General features: G+C 42.8%; 1 protein-coding gene across 1 annotated transcript in view; it reads right to left on the bottom strand.

Moving 5' to 3' along the window:
- Positions 1–1,887: 1,887 nt before the first annotated feature.
- LOC308304658 (uncharacterized protein) overlaps positions 1,888–18,360 on the bottom strand; it is a gene marked incomplete at its 3' end in the record, with an annotated part of 42,348 nt that continues 25,875 nt past the window's right edge. The window contains exons 4-13 of the mRNA XM_080749282.1: positions 17,563–17,839; positions 16,628–17,024; positions 15,353–15,444; positions 12,901–13,007; positions 11,798–11,948; positions 10,498–10,550; positions 9,208–9,305; positions 8,864–9,086; positions 7,316–7,600; positions 1,888–3,582 (exon numbers count right to left, since the gene is read on the bottom strand). Of these exons, the coding sequence (XP_080605408.1) occupies positions 1,888–3,582; positions 7,316–7,600; positions 8,864–9,086; positions 9,208–9,305; positions 10,498–10,550; positions 11,798–11,948; positions 12,901–13,007; positions 15,353–15,444; positions 16,628–17,024; positions 17,563–17,839 (3,378 nt within the window). The remainder of the gene's footprint in view (positions 3,583–7,315; positions 7,601–8,863; positions 9,087–9,207; positions 9,306–10,497; positions 10,551–11,797; positions 11,949–12,900; positions 13,008–15,352; positions 15,445–16,627; positions 17,025–17,562; positions 17,840–18,360) is intronic.

Genomic DNA, 18,360 nt, shown 5'->3' on the forward strand with positions numbered 1-18,360 from the left:
CAAACCTCATCCAAATACTAGAGTGGCTGAAATGTTCAGTTCAAACTACTACTTACAGTAAGTGTTATATCATACTTAATGTCTTGCTGGGGTTTACAGGTACTGTACATTGCAATGACTTTGTCAGGGTCCCTTCAACAATTATGTTGATTGGTTGTCTGCAAATGACTTACCAAACATTCCATTCCACATAGACCAAATTTAAGAAAATAAGCTTTACAGTATGATATTCAAACATTTTGTTCCAACAACACAATCTCCACAAACCGTTTTCTTTAGCCACAAAAAGCCAAATTGTATATTTTTTTAAGCACACAATGAATTCTGATTCTGAATTAACCGTTGCAATATTAACAGGTGTCATTTTATGTTGTAGAACAAAACATGAAATACTCAAGTTTATGTCAACCACTGAACCTATTTTAAGCACAAATTAAAGACCCCTATGCGAACAAAGCACTCACTTATGGGTTTTACTATAGGCCTGCCGTGTGTCACACTATCGAAGACAAAACTTTACAACCTTGTGGAAAACGAGACTTGAAACCTTTTAATTGTCAGGTTACCTCTGAACATTAGTTTTCCATTAAATTCACAAAAGGTATCTCTCCTGACATTGCATTGTTTAAAAAGCCTCTGGACTTTCGGGGAAGCGGTCAGCTCACAGGAGGCGATAAGGCACGTGTGTGTAAAGAGGAGCACATTTATAAATTCTCGGGTACTTCATGTGACGCTTCGTGTCACATGACGCAAAGCGCCACCAGCTTTAGCAAATAAAGACCCATCGTGCTCTGTACTCCCCAAAACCATCTGTAAATCTATTTTACAACAGCTAAATATTCACTATATATATTTTGTAGAAAATAACAGCATTCCCCTAAAAGTACATGTAGGCCGAAGATAGTTTTCATTTTTAAACGAGCTAGAAAAGTTTACATATTATATATACTGTAGATTAAACAAGTTTATCTTGATGCATAGCATCATCTATTTAGATGTAATATCCATTCTTAAAATTCTATAACTCGGTTGCGTTCAGTATTTCTTTGTTATATAAACATAACATTTGATAGTGTTGTGAAAGTGTTGTGAAAGGAGACATTTGATGAAAACAGTCTAAAAAATGTCAACGTTCTGAGAGGTTTCTGAAACGGTAATACAGCTATACATAGTAAAATTGAGCGTTAACTTAATTCTGAAGAGTGTAAAAATGGAACCAAATGGTCCTGGACCCGTAGTCGAAGAGTATACAAATGGAGCCAAATGGGACCCCAGATGGATCCGTTGTCCGAATTGTATAAATGGAACCAAATGGACCCGTAAGTTACATTTGTACACTCTTCAGAGTTAAATTAACATTGGTTTTTACTGTGTCGACAGACATGAACAGAGGCAGAATCATACAGTACAGAGTGAGATGGAGAGAGAGAGAGAGAGAGAGAGAGAGAGAGAGAGACAGACAGACAGACAGGGATTGTCATGTCTGCAGAGAACAAACACTTCCTCCACTGGAGGTTAATGGCAGCCGTGAATCCAAAAATACCTAATAGTTCAAAAACAAAAAAAGAGGAACAATAATAATCCCAGCTCCCGTTCATTCCGTGACTCCAGCTTTGTGGCTCAAAACGCCCGACTGAACCGGAACAAAATGTTTGTTTCCATCCAAAAACTTGGCTCATCACACCCCCAACCAAACACCGTCCCAAGGACCCTGAAAATACCTGGGCTAATAATTATCTAATGAGGACTCTGCTAATGATAGTATCTTTGAGAGGGCTTATGATCCCAAGAAGACCCAAACCCGTTTAAGTCAGAGTTCCAGTCACATCACGTCATTGTTTTTTTAGTCGGTAGGGTACATGTAACGGCAAAATGTCCACATTCTGTTCAGCTTTGCTGGGCCAGGGGTAAGGCAGTGGGTTGAGGAATTACTGCGCTGGGCAGCCCGTTGGTCAAAGCCTCCACATCGCACTCCATTTTCTCGTCGGCGGGCAGTTCCTCCTGCCCTTCGCCGAAATCTCCGTTTTGGTCCATGGCGTCGCGAGGCTCAGAGATCTCTTCTTCCCTCGCCTCCTTCGAGTCCTCCTCCCTTTCCATGTCGACGTCCTCGGCTTTGAGGGTCTCCACTCGGACCGGGGCGGCGTCTGTTTTGCTGAGGTCCCTGCCTCCTCCGCCGAAACCCGAGAGCGACTGTTCCGCCTCCTCGCTCCTCTCAGCGGTCACATCGCGGGGTTCCATCTTTACCGTGGCCTCGTTCTGCTCATTCTTCACCTCCGTCGTTGTCTTTTTCTCGGCCCTCAGGGGGGAGCCAGCGTCAGACAGCGCCGGTGGCAGCAGCATGGGAGGAAGAGGATGAGGAAGGAGGAGAGAGGGTTTCCCCCGGGAGGGGGCTTCGCTCAGGTCTTTATCCTCCACTTTGACGTTGAAGGGCGGGAGGCCCAGGAGGAAGGCTCGGAGCCTGACCGGGGAGCTCAGGTCGGCCGGCTCCTCCTGTTGGCTCTTAATCGCTACACCTCCTCCTCCGCTCGATCTCCCAGAGGCGGAGTTGGACCGCCCTCCCAGGCTCAAGTCCTCGGCCTCAGCCTGCTCCGAGGAGGGGCAGGCCCTGGGCTTCTTGGCCGTGGGCTGCAGGGGATCCCCTTCATCCGTCGATGCAGAGAGCCTCGGATCTGCATCGTCGTCCGAGCACGTCCGCTTAGCGGCGCCCGGCGGCGAGCGCATGCTGAGGTTGAGGGGAGCGGCCTGCTCGGGGGGCGGGGTGACGGGGGAGCAGGGGATGACGGGGGAGCAGGGGAGGACGGGGGAGCAGGAGAGGACATGTGGGGGCATGGGCTGCGGCGGTGGTGGCGGCTTCAGGTCCTGGGACAGGACCTCGGAGAGACGGCGGGTGAAGGACTGCAGCTGCGTGGAGCCCAGCCGCGTCCGCATCAGCTGCCGCACGTGGACGCTGCAGTCCAGGTCCAGGGGCAGCACGCGGAGGGGTGGCAGCGGAGGGCGGCTCTTCCCCTCCCGGAAGCTCCCTCCCCGCTGCTGGGACGCCTCGTCCTCGCTGCACCCCGAGCACTGGTGGTGGAGGTGGGACTGGTCCCGCTCCCCACCGGGGAGAGGAGTGTCTACTGGGCCTCCTTCAGCCTTGGTCTGCAGCAGAGGGCGGGGGTGGTGGTGGTGGTGGTGGTGTTGGTGGAGGACGTGCAGGATGGGGGCAGGGGGCCGCGGGGTGGAGTTCTGCGGCGTCGCAGCGCCGGGGTTCTCCAGAGGAGGCGGTCTGTGGAGGCCCAGTCGGGTCCTGAAAACATCCAGGGGACACATGCCTTTGGTGGGGCTGAAGCCTCCCAGGGAACCCCCCGCTGCCGGGTGCCTCGGCAGGGGAGACAGAGAGGCTGCCGGGACGGGGGGCTGCTGTTGCTTCAGAGAGTCCCCGTTCTTGTCCTGAGGCTGGGGCTCCTTCCCCAGCTTGGGCTGGAAGGGGAGGAGCGGGGCGGTCATGGGGGACAGCTCCGGGGTGAGGGGCATGTTGGCGTGCAGGTTGATGCCAGCGTAAACCACGTGGGTCTGGGGACAGGAGATCTGGGGCTGGGGCGCCTGCAAGGAGAACAAGAAGGTGTAGTGTTAGGAGGAGCAATCAAGGAGAGGTCAAGAGGAGGCTAAACACTAGGTTGCGTGTTTGGACGTCCTAATATACATGTGAATCAAGTTATTTATTTTGATCTGATTGCTTTTTGATCTGATTGCTTAGTGAACATTCAGTATGATCACAGGTTTAAAAGGATATTATTACTTGAGCACAAAACAAAATAAACATCCAAAGTAGACATATCTAATTTGGGCGATTCACATTCTCTACACTAAAATCGTGAGATATATCTCAATTCTCAATTCTGTACAGCTAAATACACCCAAGAAATCAATTAGATGGTAAGTCAAAGAGAGAGAGAGAGATCTAGAATTTAAATCCACTTCTCTCATTATATTCTTAATAATGTAAATGCAATTCCTGGGCAGCTCATACGGATACAAATTTCACCAACTCTTTACCTGTGAACTTGTGATGTGAAAAATAAAGTGAAGCTCAAGTCAACCACACCAAACCTGTGCCTACACTTAACCGTACTCACAGTGCTCAAGTGCAGGGTGGGTGGTGGCTGCAGTCACACCTGACCTGAGTCAGATTAATTGGACTCTGATCTGGGTGTGACGAATGACGACATACCTGTTGTGCATCCATCACAGGACTAATCAGTCACCCCCAACCACACTTAGGAGGAAGAGCATCTCATGACTTATCTGCTTAGTTGACTTGTATCTTGTTTCCTTGCATCCAACTACAATATGATTACAACTAAGACATGGCAAGCTGTTTTTGTTACTTAAAATAAATAGCTTTGTGATCTAAGTCTTGGCGTCTTGTCGTCTGTCCTAACATTGAGCCTTGTCACACCAGCCGTAATAATGCATTAAACAACTGGTTCTGAAAGAGGAGCTTGAGGAGGGTTCCAGAGAAATTAGTTTAAACATTGAACCAAAAACCAGAAGAAGTTGAGAAATATCCTGACAGTCATCATAACTGTGGACTCATTCTGCAACAAATGAGCAATTTCCAGGAAACCGTAGGATCATCCTGGCCACAAGCGACTCAGAGGAGATCCATAACCTCAGCCCTCTTGGTGAGATAGAAGACTACCATCTGATTGTATTTAAGTTAACGACAACAAACTCACCAATATATCACGTCTCGTCTACCGACAGCTCGGGTTAGCCGGTTTGTCTCTGCAAGCTTTGGTACAATAAATAACTCTCCTTACGTTATGACAAGCAACTTTCTGTCAATAAGCTCCCTAAAAAGATATTTATAAAAAAACAAAACGCTGAATTCTCAGTGTTGTTCTTTTGCAGTGTTTTACACCTGCATTACCTGTGTGTGTGTGTGTGATGTGCTGCTCACTATCGTCAGCTTGTGAGCTGAAATTCCAAGCTGTTTTGGGGAGCGCTTGCTTTACATCACTGTTTCCCAAACACTGGGTCGGGACCCATTTGTGGGTCATGGACACATTTTTGTGGGTCGTGAGTACCTACATTTTATCTGCAATTATTGTTTCAAAATTTTTTTTTTTTTTTTTTTTCCATTTTTCATAAAGAAGAGAAAAAGGCATTTCAAAAAGATAGAAGATCATCTATTTTCACTAGTTTGGGTCCTGGGGAGACCACTGCTTTACATCACTCAACATCCTGCTGTATGTGGGATTTCTAAACGGGTGATAACCTATTCTGTCCACCACGGCTTACAAACTCGACGTTTTGACGTGATATTGACTGACAGGACGTTTCTCGCTCACAAAGAGAGCTGTCAATAGAAGAATTGCGACTCAAGAGGTTCTGGATGACCTCTGAGTCACTTGCGGCACGGTTCATCCAAGCAGCGAGAGTGTCAGGTTTCATAGTGACTGTACAGTTTCAAGTCTTTCACATTCCTCCAGAGGGTCATGAACCATATCTGGACCCAGGGACGTGCTGGCCATTGGGAAAAGCAGGACAACTCCCGAACGGCCAGGCTCATTCCCGGCCAGTCCAGGCCGGCCATTAGGTAAAAATAAAATGTCGGCCTTCGTTCCATTTTGTACATTTTTTCGCAAAGCAAAGCCCTGCTTCATCATAAAAGGCCGTTGCACAAAAGTAGAGAAAACAGCAGATCTACAGGCACACAACGAGGCGTTGTGTGCCTGTAGATCGGCTGTTTTCACTAGTTTAAATCATTTTTAAAATGATAAATACAAAACAAACGGTTTCGGAACATAAAATGTTTCCACCCGACAACGAAATTAATTAATTAATTGGCCCACTGGCTTGTCACTTGTCATGATATGAAATGGCAAATCTTTGAGTAGCAGCGATGCTATAGAGAGAGATCTCTCTCTATAGCGCGCAATGAGGGCCTCTCCAACTCTTTTTCCCGGGCTGAATCAGGGGCCCAGCATGTCCCTGTCTGGACCCATGAGGGGTCAGTGTGTACACCGTAACACCGCCACATATGTGATACATATGGAGCCACTGTTTATACGGTCAGCTTGAATATGATGAAAGGCTTTCTTCTGCTCTGATAAGGAGATTTTACTGTAGCAGCACAGCGCAGCCATCTTACACAAGCACCAGCATGGGCCTTCGTCGTTTACAAAGTCATCTGGAACAGCTTTTACTCCATTTGAAGACTAAAATGTAATCTCTTGCAATGAGGACATTTTAAAGGGTCAATATTGATATATTGGGCCCCGCTCCGGCGCCCCCATCTTGGCCATATCCCTAATCTTCTTAGGTATTTTTTATACTTTGTAAAACATCTTTAAATAGCTGATCTACATCTATGCGTTGTGAGCTTGTAGATAATGTTTTGATCAAATAATCAAAACATTTGATCAGAAGGCATAAAGTGCAAGATATGGCCCGTTTTCTTTTATAATTTAAAGTCAGTCTATTGTCCGTTTAGAATTTTAACAAACAATGACACATCCATTCTATTTCTAGTGCTTCGTGTGGACGGCCTAATAATCTTAACATCTGTCAGTCTTTTTGTTGTTCATCTGAGGCCAACTTTCCTCTAGAGTCTAGTTCTATCAACCACTCCAGATAAGAGGGAACTTCTGTCTTTTTCCAGTCCCTCATTAAAAAAGGTAGGGCTAGTGATTTTATTTGGTTAAAAATAAGTAAAATAGTTTTATATTCTGATAGCACTCACTGCAAGAGTTTGTTCAGTAACAGGAGTATCCATTTCTCTCCAGCTCTTCATTAAACAGAAAATGCTATCTCAGGTCAGGATGCCAATTTTATGCAATGAGGACAGAGAACTCAGACCTCACCCAGGTCCCAGAACTCGGATTAAACAAGTGAAATTGAAAGTGATGACACAAAGAAACGAGCAGACAAAATTGGAACACTATAAAAATGAAGCTGATATTTCTTTTTTGTTTTGTTTTTTGTTTTAGTTTGTTTGTTTTGTTTATTGAAGAGCTTTTTTGTTTCAACCAAAAAATATCACTTACCCTACCTTTAAACACATAACTCAAGTAAACGTGATTCATATTGTCCACCATTAAGACAGTTTGAGGAGAGGTAGGTATGATTTGAACTCTTGTTACCTTGAGCCGCACACATTTTTCATTCAGTTTACAAACTAAAACTGAATGGAAATCAAAGACCAAACGAAACGAACTAAAGCTAATTTTGGCCTCTGCATTTTCCACAGCTGGTCTTTCACGTCTAGAGGGCCAAGATCTGACTCAGGAGATGAGATTTTTGTGATTTGATCCTTGTTTTTGGAAGTTACCTGGAGCTGCTTCATGTGCACGGGAAGAGGCTGCTGCTGCTGCTGTTGCTGCTGCTGCTGCTGCTGCTGCTGTTGTTGTTGTAGTGCGCGTCCTCCGGCCAGAAGGGGCGGGGCATGCAGCAGCGTCTGGCTGGCCGGCCCTGGCACCACCTTGGCCTTGGCGTGGTGCTGCTGCTGGGCCAGCAGCTTGGCCTGGGCGATGAGCGTGGCCTTGTTCCTGCGCCCGGGCGGGCGGCCACGCCCCCTCTTCACCACCACCCCGAGACTGTCTGGACTCACCCCGCCCTGGTGGCACAACACAACACATTGATTGATTGATTGATTTGGACGTTATGTTAAAAAAAGAAAGTGAGAGAGACATAATATTAACAAAGAACAGACATTTATCCCTAAGCCCACTCTGACAACTATATAATCTACTTAACTAAGACATTTACATTTAAAATATGTGCGTTTATGCATGGCAAGAGAATGGGGTTTTGTCAAAAGAATAAGTCTTATTATTAGATACGTTCACACCAAAAACTGTATATACCATGTGTAATCTACTGTAAATAAACCTATTGTAAATAAATGTTATTTTAAATTACATTTTCTGTCAGTTTCCAGCTAGGTGTATTTTGTAAACCGGTATAAATATTATAATTTACTAGACAAAAATACAAGTGCAATTTGCCATATGGGGCTTCAGTAAAAATGCTCTGTTTTTATCTCTACCCACCAGGGGGTGCCAGACTGCCTGCTGAAAATCTTAAATCATGCACATGCAATGCTGAAGTACAGTAGCGCTTTTGTTTTGCACTGATAATGTAAAGCAGCCATTAATAATGACACGCACACACACGCACGTCCGGGGACCAATTTCCTTGGACTGGCCCCTTGTTTTAACAGATAAGCAGTAGTGTTGGACAGTAACAAAGTACATTTGCTTGATTGCTGTACTTTTTGAGTTGTCTGTACACATTTCAAAAATAGTGAAAAAAGCAAAAACAGCTCACAACGCCTTGCATTGTTGACGCTTGTATTTGGGGTTTTATTATTATTAATATTCATCACATTTGGTATTTGGTGGGGAAAATGTCAAACTTTAAATACAACAATGCATTGATATTAAAAAAAGAAAATGTACTGGGGGCACCCACTGGCCTACTGGTCCAGGCACATACCACTGTCTCAGGCATTGCAACACAGGCATGGATGCCTGGCGGCGTTTGATTCCCCATCCGGACGATCTTTGCCGCGTGTCATTCCCCATCTCTCTACCCCAATTTCCTGTCAGTCTACTGTCCTATCAATAAAGGCATAAAAGCCAAAAAAATAAATAAAGAAAATCTTTAAAAAAGAAAATGTACTAATCTTTAAAAGCCAAGTACCCCAGTAGGCCTACTTTAACTCAAGTATAAATGTGACAGAGCAACTTTCTTTTAAGTCGAGTAATATTTGACCAGGAGTATCTATAAGTTAGGTTGGTTTTGTTCACAAGCTCTTAGGAGACCATTTGTGTACCATTTCACACCTAGTGGTTCCTGTAGGAAGAATGATACGTACCATGGGAGGAGGAGAAGGAAGAGAAGGAGAAAGAGGAGCGGCGGCAGCATGAGGAGGAGGAGGAGTTAAACTCTCCTCCCTTGCTTTGATGCGAGGCTTTCGGCCCCTCTGCATGGGCTTCCTCCCCCTTCCTATCGCTCTGGTCCTGGGAACCTCTAGGGATTCTGGGACTTTGAGTTCCGGCCCTCCCGCTTCGAGGTGCTTTTCGTAGGGCAGTATCAGCCTTGAGAGGTAAACACACACACACACACACACACACACACACACAGTCTAAATCTGATACAATGGACTTTGCAACAATATAATGCACATTCTACAGTTTGAGAGTGTGTGAGTCTGTGTACCTCTCGTAGTGTTTCCTGGTGCAGGTAGCAGCACTGGTGCTGCCCGGACACCCACCCAACTCATTATACACTATCTTCCACAGACGGTCTGACGTCACCTAGACACAGACAGACAGACAGACACACAGTTTATTAGGTCAATCAGCTGTATCGTTTCAAACTATTTTCACCATATACATCACATTTAGATATTTGAGCGGTGCGAACTGCTCCTACGTTTGACTTTGTGTTTATGTCCCCATGTCTGCAGTACCAACAGCTTAGAGGTCACCTTAGCTGATGTCACGGATGGAACGGCCCATACAAGGAGATACCATGTGAAGGTGCGATTTTTAATATCTATTTTGAAATGGATTAGCAAAAAATGGGACCCAATGCCTCCCTGCTTGGCACTCAGCATCAAGGGTTGGATTGGGGGTGAGGTCCCTGTGACATACTAGCGTCATGTCCTGGACGGGTGTAGCCTACTTAAACTTGCACATCGTGGTTGGGAACCACCATTGGTTCAAAAGGCTACTTATTTACTATGCTGCTATGTTTTCTTCTTTTTCTTTCGTTATTTTTACTTATTTTGTTTTATGCATCCTAAAGTCATTGTATAATTGTGTTTCCTTTGCTTGATGTTCTGTGTAAAGCACATTGCATTGCCTTGTTGTTGAAATGTACGAATACAATTGCCTTGCCTACTATATTGTACATGGACTCCAATTAAAGATGTGCCTTTAGCACATTGACCCTGACTGACATGTTGAATAATTTGTCTGATAAATCTATAAAACAAATTACATATTATATTTTGCATGTATAAATAATTGATTCATATTTGTACTAAATTCATTCATTTAGACTGAATTAATTCAGTCCACCTGTAAATAAATGCAAAAATAAAGAAAGATGCATGCATTATCTTAACCGTTATGGATTCTTTATTTATGGATGATCTTTATGGATTTCTTCATAAACCCCGAGTTCTCAGCCCTGGGCATATATTAGACATACAGTAACACTGCTAGCGAGTCTCCAGGTTACCATGGAAACCGCTGACTGCAGCAATCCCCCCCTCCCCACACACACTCACACACAAAAATGTCATTACACCTCAATGCTCTTTATTTCTAGGATGTAAATTGTGTTGTAGACAGTGGTAGAAAGTAACTAAGTACATTTACTCATGTACTGTACTTGGGTAACATTTCTGAGGTACCTTTATCATACTTGAGCATTTCTAGTTGCTGATACTTCATAACTATACTCAGCTGGCCTACATGTGTATAAAACATATTTCCTCACCGTGTCGTAGCCTCCCAGCCGCTTCACCACAGAATACATGAGGAACAGGTTGACTGAGGAGAGAGACAACACTGTGTGAGGACAGATAGGCACACAGACAGATACACTAATGCCTAAACACCCAGGCGATTCTCAGCTCAGGACCTTAATAAGGTTAATTTGGTGTCTCCCAGGACGCCACAATTACGAAAATACATAAATTAAGCTCCATTTTAAACAATAAGCCCACAACGCATCACAATGCGACTTGTTGTGAGCTTGTTGATCTAATATTTTCATTATTTTTGTGACAAGTGACAATGTCATTTATTTATATATCTCATTTGTAAAACAAATAAAACAAAACAAAATACTCAATATTAGCAGCAATAACATAGCGATATCTCATGTAAAAACATGAGGATAATAAACGATTGAAATATTTTTTTTTAAATACAGGCAATCGGAGAAAAGAAATGACTTCATTTTGCTACGTGGGGAGAGGATGATTAATTGCACAAGGCTCCAGTTGGATTGCTGCTGCCTCTGATGGCAACAGGAAACCGTGCACCCTGCCAAGCAGCGCTGATGAAAGAACTAGTCTGACAGGAACACACCACCGTCTAGCCTCACACTCCTTTAGCACTTTAGCTCAACCACTACAGTCAGTGTTGCCTGATTTTGCGAGAGAAATAAGCAACCAGGTCTAGAAAGAACAAGCCCAAAAGAAGTGACTAGGCCAAATTAGCATTTTAAACCTACAGTATCACACTTTATATATTGGCTATTTGATGCGACGCGTTGTGAGATTGTAGATCTGCTATTTTCAAAAGAAATCTTTAAATAATACTAAAAACATGTGGCAGCAGCAAGCCCAAGTAAACAACAGCACTTCAGAAAAATGCCCCAAAAACCGCAAGCACCAATATTTACAAGGAACTTGGCAGAAAAAGAAGCCCAAAGTAAAAAAGAACAGTATATTTCACTTAAGTGGTTAATCAGACTTTTCGATTTAGATGATGTTAAAAATTATTCTATTTGGATTTCTTTGGGGTCGATACTGTATATAAAAATAAATCCCCCAAGACGTACTTCTCAATCAATAAATACAAATAATCAATAGAATAATCTACAACACAACGTAGCTTGTAGAGCAGCAATTTTTAGCACGCGGCACCACTGACTGTAAATTAAGCATCAGAAAGTTGCCGAGACTAAATCATCAGTGTTCTAAATGACCTATTCCAGAACCACACCGTAAGAACTACAACTACAACAAAACATGGATGCATGTGAATGACATGATGAGCGTGAGACTCACTCCTCTTGAAGCCCAGGTTGGGCACCTTTTGGATGGCCTGGTCGTGGCGGTCCATGTAGGTGTAGAGCTGCTCCAGGAACAGCTGTTCCTCTGGGTGGGGCAGCCAGTCATCCTCTTCACAGTTCATCTCCACGCTGCCTAGGACGTTCTCCTACAGAGCACCACCACATTGTTAGGGTTATTCAGGGGCGTCGCACCAAATTCTGGGCTGAATGTTCTTCATAAGGGGGAACTGTGCTTTAATAACCATTGAAAAATAGCAGATATACAAGCTCACAGCACGGCACCGAGTGCTGCGCTGCAAGATTGTAGATCTGCTATTTTTTTTTAAATCGTGAACATTAAATGTTCACTGAAATATCTTTGAATATTTCAGTTTTTTTAAAAAAAACTATGTTTCGATGTCAGTGGTGCGCAAACTTTTTCATGTGAAGGACCCCCAAAATGATATGTATTTGGCCACGGACCCCCATCTCAAAATATTTAGTTCCAAGGACCCCCCAGAAGCTAAATTTGAGTTACAAAAGTTCGCTTAAAAATACGGCCTATTCAAAGATTTGCACACATTTTCACGACTTTTCAAAAATAGTAGATCTACAAGCTCACAGCTAGTATATCTGCTATTTTTCAATAGCTAAAGTATAAAATAATTAAGGCCCCTCCACCTTGGGCCCTAGTAACTCAGTCCCACTTTTCCCCCCCTTGTGACGCCCTGGGGTTATTCATACTGATGGTTTCCATCCTACCAAGACCTCTAGTAAGTACTGCGTGTGTCAATCGTGCATGGGATGATTTTGCCTGGAAGTGGTTTGAAAAGTAAATTGTCTTTAGCATAAATGTTTTGGAAGTGGCAACATACATATAATTGGACAAAACGCACTGTGAGCATTGTTGGAGTTAAAAGAGATTTTTTTATATAGTTTTGCTGTTTTTATCTTGGCCACCTATTTGCTTCAATTCATCATTCATTCAAGAATGTTCTTTCTTCATTCACCATAAAGGAATGTTATACAAATGATGATAGGAGAAGAAAAAAATAAAGGTTTTTGGGTGAAGTACTCCTTTACCTTCATTCTCTCAATCCAGGACTCTGATTGGCTTACCTTCATTCTCTCTATCCAGGACTCTGATAGGCTGGATGTGGGGGAATCTCGGCTGTACCGCCCTCTCCTCTTGCGCGGACGGCCCCTCAAGCTGACAGACGGACATCCTGGAAGAATTATTTATGAAACAATAACACAAATTGTTTAGTCGTTGGAATATATATTAATTACATTCCCTAGATTTATTAAGCTGTGAAGTCTCTCCTTGACAGAGAGCTATGAAAGCAACCTCTACCTCTAGGAAAATAAATAATTTTGCGCCATGACAAACAAGTTCCCTTTTCATCTGATTCACAACCCAGTGTCACCATTAATGTATTCGTTATGAAGGAAGAACATATTTCTTTTAAAGGACAGTACAGAGTAGAGAAACAGAAAAAATTAGGGCACAGAGAAAATAGATAGTTATATGTTTTTCATAAAATGTATTCAGAATTTTATACTGCCATCCCAAAAGGCAATAGGTTGAACGTGGTCTGTGAGTTTGATAAATATTGAATCAATGTGAAGTACTAATAAAAGCTGACTAAATAATAACTACATTGGAACACAGGTTCCATTTTCTTGGACATAGGCTACAAGGTTTCCATCCGACAGAGACGATATGAAAGAGTCTTTGGAAAGCAATAACAAACCTTGTAATGTTAGGCTCAGACTGTACTCCATTTTTTATCAGATAGAACAAGCAGCAGTTGTGTTCAGTCACATAGCAAGCTGTTACTTCAGAACTCCAGCTATGTTGGGCATGTATTGGGCATTCATTTTTTGTTTTAAAGAAGTTAAACAATGTTCAAAATAATTCAGAACTTCAATCAATTTGGGAGGAAAAAAGACATAGCAAATCTTCAAGCTCATAACACGTTGTGAGCTTGTTAGGTTGTCTATTTTTTGGAAGTATAACATTATGAAGTATATGTCCATTTTGGCCATACTTATTTGTGGTCCCTGTAATTTATTTTGTATATTTCAGTGATACGCTTTGTATGGTAACGTTATTTGACATATATGCTGAGTCACTGTGTGCAAAAGCTTATTTCTTTTTAAAATTCATGTTCTAATGCTCAATAATGCCCAAAACACAATTAAATATGTTATCACCGTCATCTGTACGACAATTAATGTTAGTAAAATATCATGATCATAATTAGCTGTATTAATCATGGGTCCAAGTATGGAGGGTTTTTAATGCAAAAGTAGAATGTTATCTCTGTAGACATTCCACCCTGACAGCCTGTGTCCTCCCAGACTTTCCAAGGTCACATTATATGAAACCATGTGACCCACACTGGTTCTCAACCTGCGGGCCGGGGCCCACTGGTGGACAGTACTCCACTACATCTCAGTAGGGATGGGACGATATGAACATTTCATATCACGATTATTGTGACAAAAGAAATGCGCGATTTACGATATTATCACGATAATCAAAATCCACATTTGATAGAGAGTGGAAAAAAGACTGTATCAAGTAGGTATATTATAAGTACCTTTTTACCAATTATAGAGTAGGGTTTAAGTGGTACCCGATATGCAGCTCGGCAAATAAAAGGTGAATTGATCCCAGTGCATGACAGAGGACGATATCACGATATATTAAATCTCCACGATACGATTATCGTGAGTGTTTTTTATCACGATAAACGATAATATCGCTTATCGTCCCATGCCTACATCTCAGAGGCAAATATTGTGCTTTTACTCCACTACAATTAATTGAAAACTTTAGTTACTATGTACTTTCTAGATTGTGATTATTATTACAAAATATACATTAAACCTAAATACATTTTGGCCATATGAAAATAGACGATCTACAAGCTCACAATTGTGAGATTGTAGATCTAAGGATTTTTATACATTCATACATTTGAAAACTTGTGAAAGGAGACATTATGCCTAATAAGCCTTATTCACGGCCCGCCCACCCAGCAAATTTCTCAGCATCCCCCGGGTGCTGACATCAATTTAGAAAGGGAAACTATAACAGAAATAGCTGGACTTAAAACAAATCATTATTTCGAACGGTAAAGTAAATTATAATGCTTTGTGCCTTTTACTATCTTGTGTTCTTGATCATGCTAGCCGTATTTTATACTTTACTATTCGGAAATTGCATTAAATTTGCGATTTCTGTGTTAACTCTATAGGCTATAGTAGGATTTTCCCCTTCAAAATGTGACTTCAGCACCCGGGGGATGCTGAGTGGGCGGGCCGTGAATAAGGCTAATTAGTACTTTCTACTTTTGGTACTTTAAGTACATTATGATGCCAATACTTTTGTACTTTTACTCAAGTAAATTTCGAATTCTGGATATTTACTTGTAACTGAGTATTGCTATATTGCAGTATTGATACTTTTAATTTGAGTACTTTTTCCACCACTGGCTGGGGCCCACTGATGGAACATCTATCTGTCAGGCAAGACGTGGTGACCAGAGCAGACTGTACTCACGGATCTGAGCCCAGAGGCTGGTGTTGTTGTCCAGACTGGGGTGACTGAAGGTGTCCCTGCAGTACAGAATCCTGGTGCTGGGTAGCGCCACCCTGTGGACAAAAACAACATTGTAATTACTGTTACAATGTTGGACCCTAGGGTCCATTTGCTTCCAATTTATTTCCATTTGTACACTGTCAATGTTACAGACTTGAAAGGGTCAATTTAGACCCCCATAAAGGAGCCTAGAGAGCCCCTGAAATCCATTTTGAGAACCACTGTTGTATACCATCTCCGTAGTGTGTTGCCAGTTCTTTAGGGCAGTGGTTCTCAAACTTCTTTGTCTGAGGTCACCCCTGTAAATAACCTTTTCATCCAAGGCACCGCTGAATTACATTTGTTATTTTATGGAACCTAACATGTGTCATATTACGGAAGGCAAATATGTGAGTCGTTCCCACAAGTTAAGTTTCCCTTATGATAGATTGAAAATGCTTGTAAACACTTGAACCCCAGCATCCATATTCAGTGGGGAACATTCACCAAAAATACAGTAGCCGATACAAGCTCACACCGCGTCACAACATGAAGCTTGTAGATCTGCTATTCTTGGCAAGGGGGTTTGGTGGTCCATATCTTGCTAAGTATAGAGGGTTTAAGTGGTTAAACTGAAGTGATATTGATAAATCCCAAATAGTATCCAAGTATTCAGCAGCACCCACTTTGAGAAACCCTGCTTTAGGGGCCCACTTGCAGCATCCTCATGGCCCACAGAATGGGTGACATACAATGGAAACGGCGGCACAAGTAGGTGGAGTTTTGTGGTGTGGGCAGGGGTGTCATTTGGGGCATCAGTGGATGGAAATGGCCACATTTAACCTTATTTTATAGGCCAATAATCTGATTTCATCGCAATTGATGCCCGTCCAACTATATGTGACATGTGTTCTAATTCAGATAAGCCTTTTATTGTATGCAACCAATCATGGATTAACCACTTTCAACGTGGCATCCCTATTCTGGGAATGTCATTATAAGCAAACATTTTTCGCCAAACATCTTTTCGCCCCCAAACTAATCTTGTGAGAATAGTTGATCTACAAGCTCGCAGATTCTTGGCGTCGCGTTGAGAGCTTATAGAACTACTATTTTCACTAGTTTAGAAATGGGGCTAACTTATTGTTTGCCACCGCATATTTCTTTCTGAAATTACGCTTCTGGGTGTGGGGACAGTGGAAACCCAGTAGTGTAGTAGTAGTAGTAGTAGTAGTAGTAGTAGTAGTAGGTACTAACCGGATGGCCCCCAGGGCCAGCAGATGGGGGTCCTGGAGCCCAGGGTCCCCTGCTCCGTCCAGGATCCTCCTCTGCAGGGAGCGGAAGCGACAGTACTGAGGATAGCTCAACACCTTCACCACTGGAGGCTCTGGTTCTGCTGGGCAGTCTGCTACACACAGAGAGACTGGAGCTTCTGCAGCTACACACAGAGAGACTGGAGCTTCTGCAGCTACACACAGAGAGACTGGAGCTTCTGCGGCTACACACAGAGAGACTGACAGCTCCGCTGTGGTCTCTGCTACCACTACAGAGACTGGAGGCTCCTCTACAGAGACTGGAGGCTCCTCTACAGAGACTGGAGGCTCCTCTACAGAGACTGGAGGCTCCGCCGTGGTCTCTGCTATCACTACAGAGACTGGGAAAAGGAACAACGTTGACAATCATCATCATCATCATCATCATCTAAACCAGTTTTTCTCAAACTTTCACATTTCAAGGTCTTCCCTTAACTCTGACAGTGTACAAATGGCTGGCTGTGTTTTTTTGATAACTTTTTTCATTTATTTTTAATAATCTTTTATTGTATTAATTTTTTTCCATTTTCCCAAAAGATTATTAAAAATAAATGAAAAAGGTTATCGAAAAAACATGTATTAGGAGGGTAGTATGAGTCACCAGAAAAAAGAACGGGTGTTTTTGATGAATCGATCATAGTTAAAATGGAGTTTGAAGTTACTATGGGTTTGTATAGGAATGGACCCTGGATGGTAAGTGTCTGATAAAATGAATATCAAATATCTAAATATTGAATCAAGCAAATTAAAAACTGTCCAGGGGGTTCACAAAAGCCTGAGTAGATGATAAAATTACCAAAAGTCTTTTTGAAATTGGAATATCCCTTTAAGTTTGAGTCCTTTTCGGAACTCGAGTATTTCCTGCGTGGTACAACTTACTCTCCGTCTGGTCTTTGAGGGGTTCAGAGGTGTGCTCCTGTACACTGGAGATGGGGCAGGGGTTGACGGGGGCGTTTTGGGTGGATGGGGAGGTGGTGGTGGTGGTGGTGGTGTTCTCAGGGCTGCTGGGGGTCCAGATGGTGCTGTTGGGTGGAGGTTTGCGGAGTCCGTTGGTCCCACTGAGTTCCTTCCTCCACTCTGCTGGCTCCAGACACGCCCACTTCACCAGGTCATCCACCCGAACCACCACCTTTTTAGATACCGCCAGCACCTCATCCTGGAGAGAGACACACGCAAGGAATACATTTATAGTTTGATACCAAAAAAAAACATATTACCGCTGTACACAAAAACTACCGGTAGTGAAAATAGCACATCTACAAGCTTACAGTGCGTCACAATGCTATGTGTTGTAAACTTATAAAAACTGCAGTTTTCACTACTTTTGAGCGACAGTGTTGAACATGGGCACTAATTTTCGAAAAATCTTAAAAAGTTAAAATGTGGAGATAAAAGGTTTTCCGCCCGACAGCAACAACATATACACTTTACATTGTTTAATTTAGATTAGCACCGGAACGAAAGAAAGAAACACTCACACACACAGATCTCTGGCGCAAATTATTTCCAGTCCGCACTCCGCAGAGGTGCAGACAAAAAAGGTTTGATAACCACTGTTTACATTGAAGTAATTTTGAGGTATTTGTACTTTACTTGAGTATTTACAATTTCCGATACTTTTAATTCTACTCCACTACATCTCGGATCCAAATATTGTACTTTTACGCCACTGTATTC

The sequence above is a fragment of the Nannobrachium achirus genome (assembly GCF_963921795.1).
Source record: "Nannobrachium achirus genome assembly, chromosome: 19".
NCBI classification, from domain to species: domain Eukaryota; kingdom Metazoa; phylum Chordata; class Actinopteri; order Myctophiformes; family Myctophidae; genus Nannobrachium; species Nannobrachium achirus.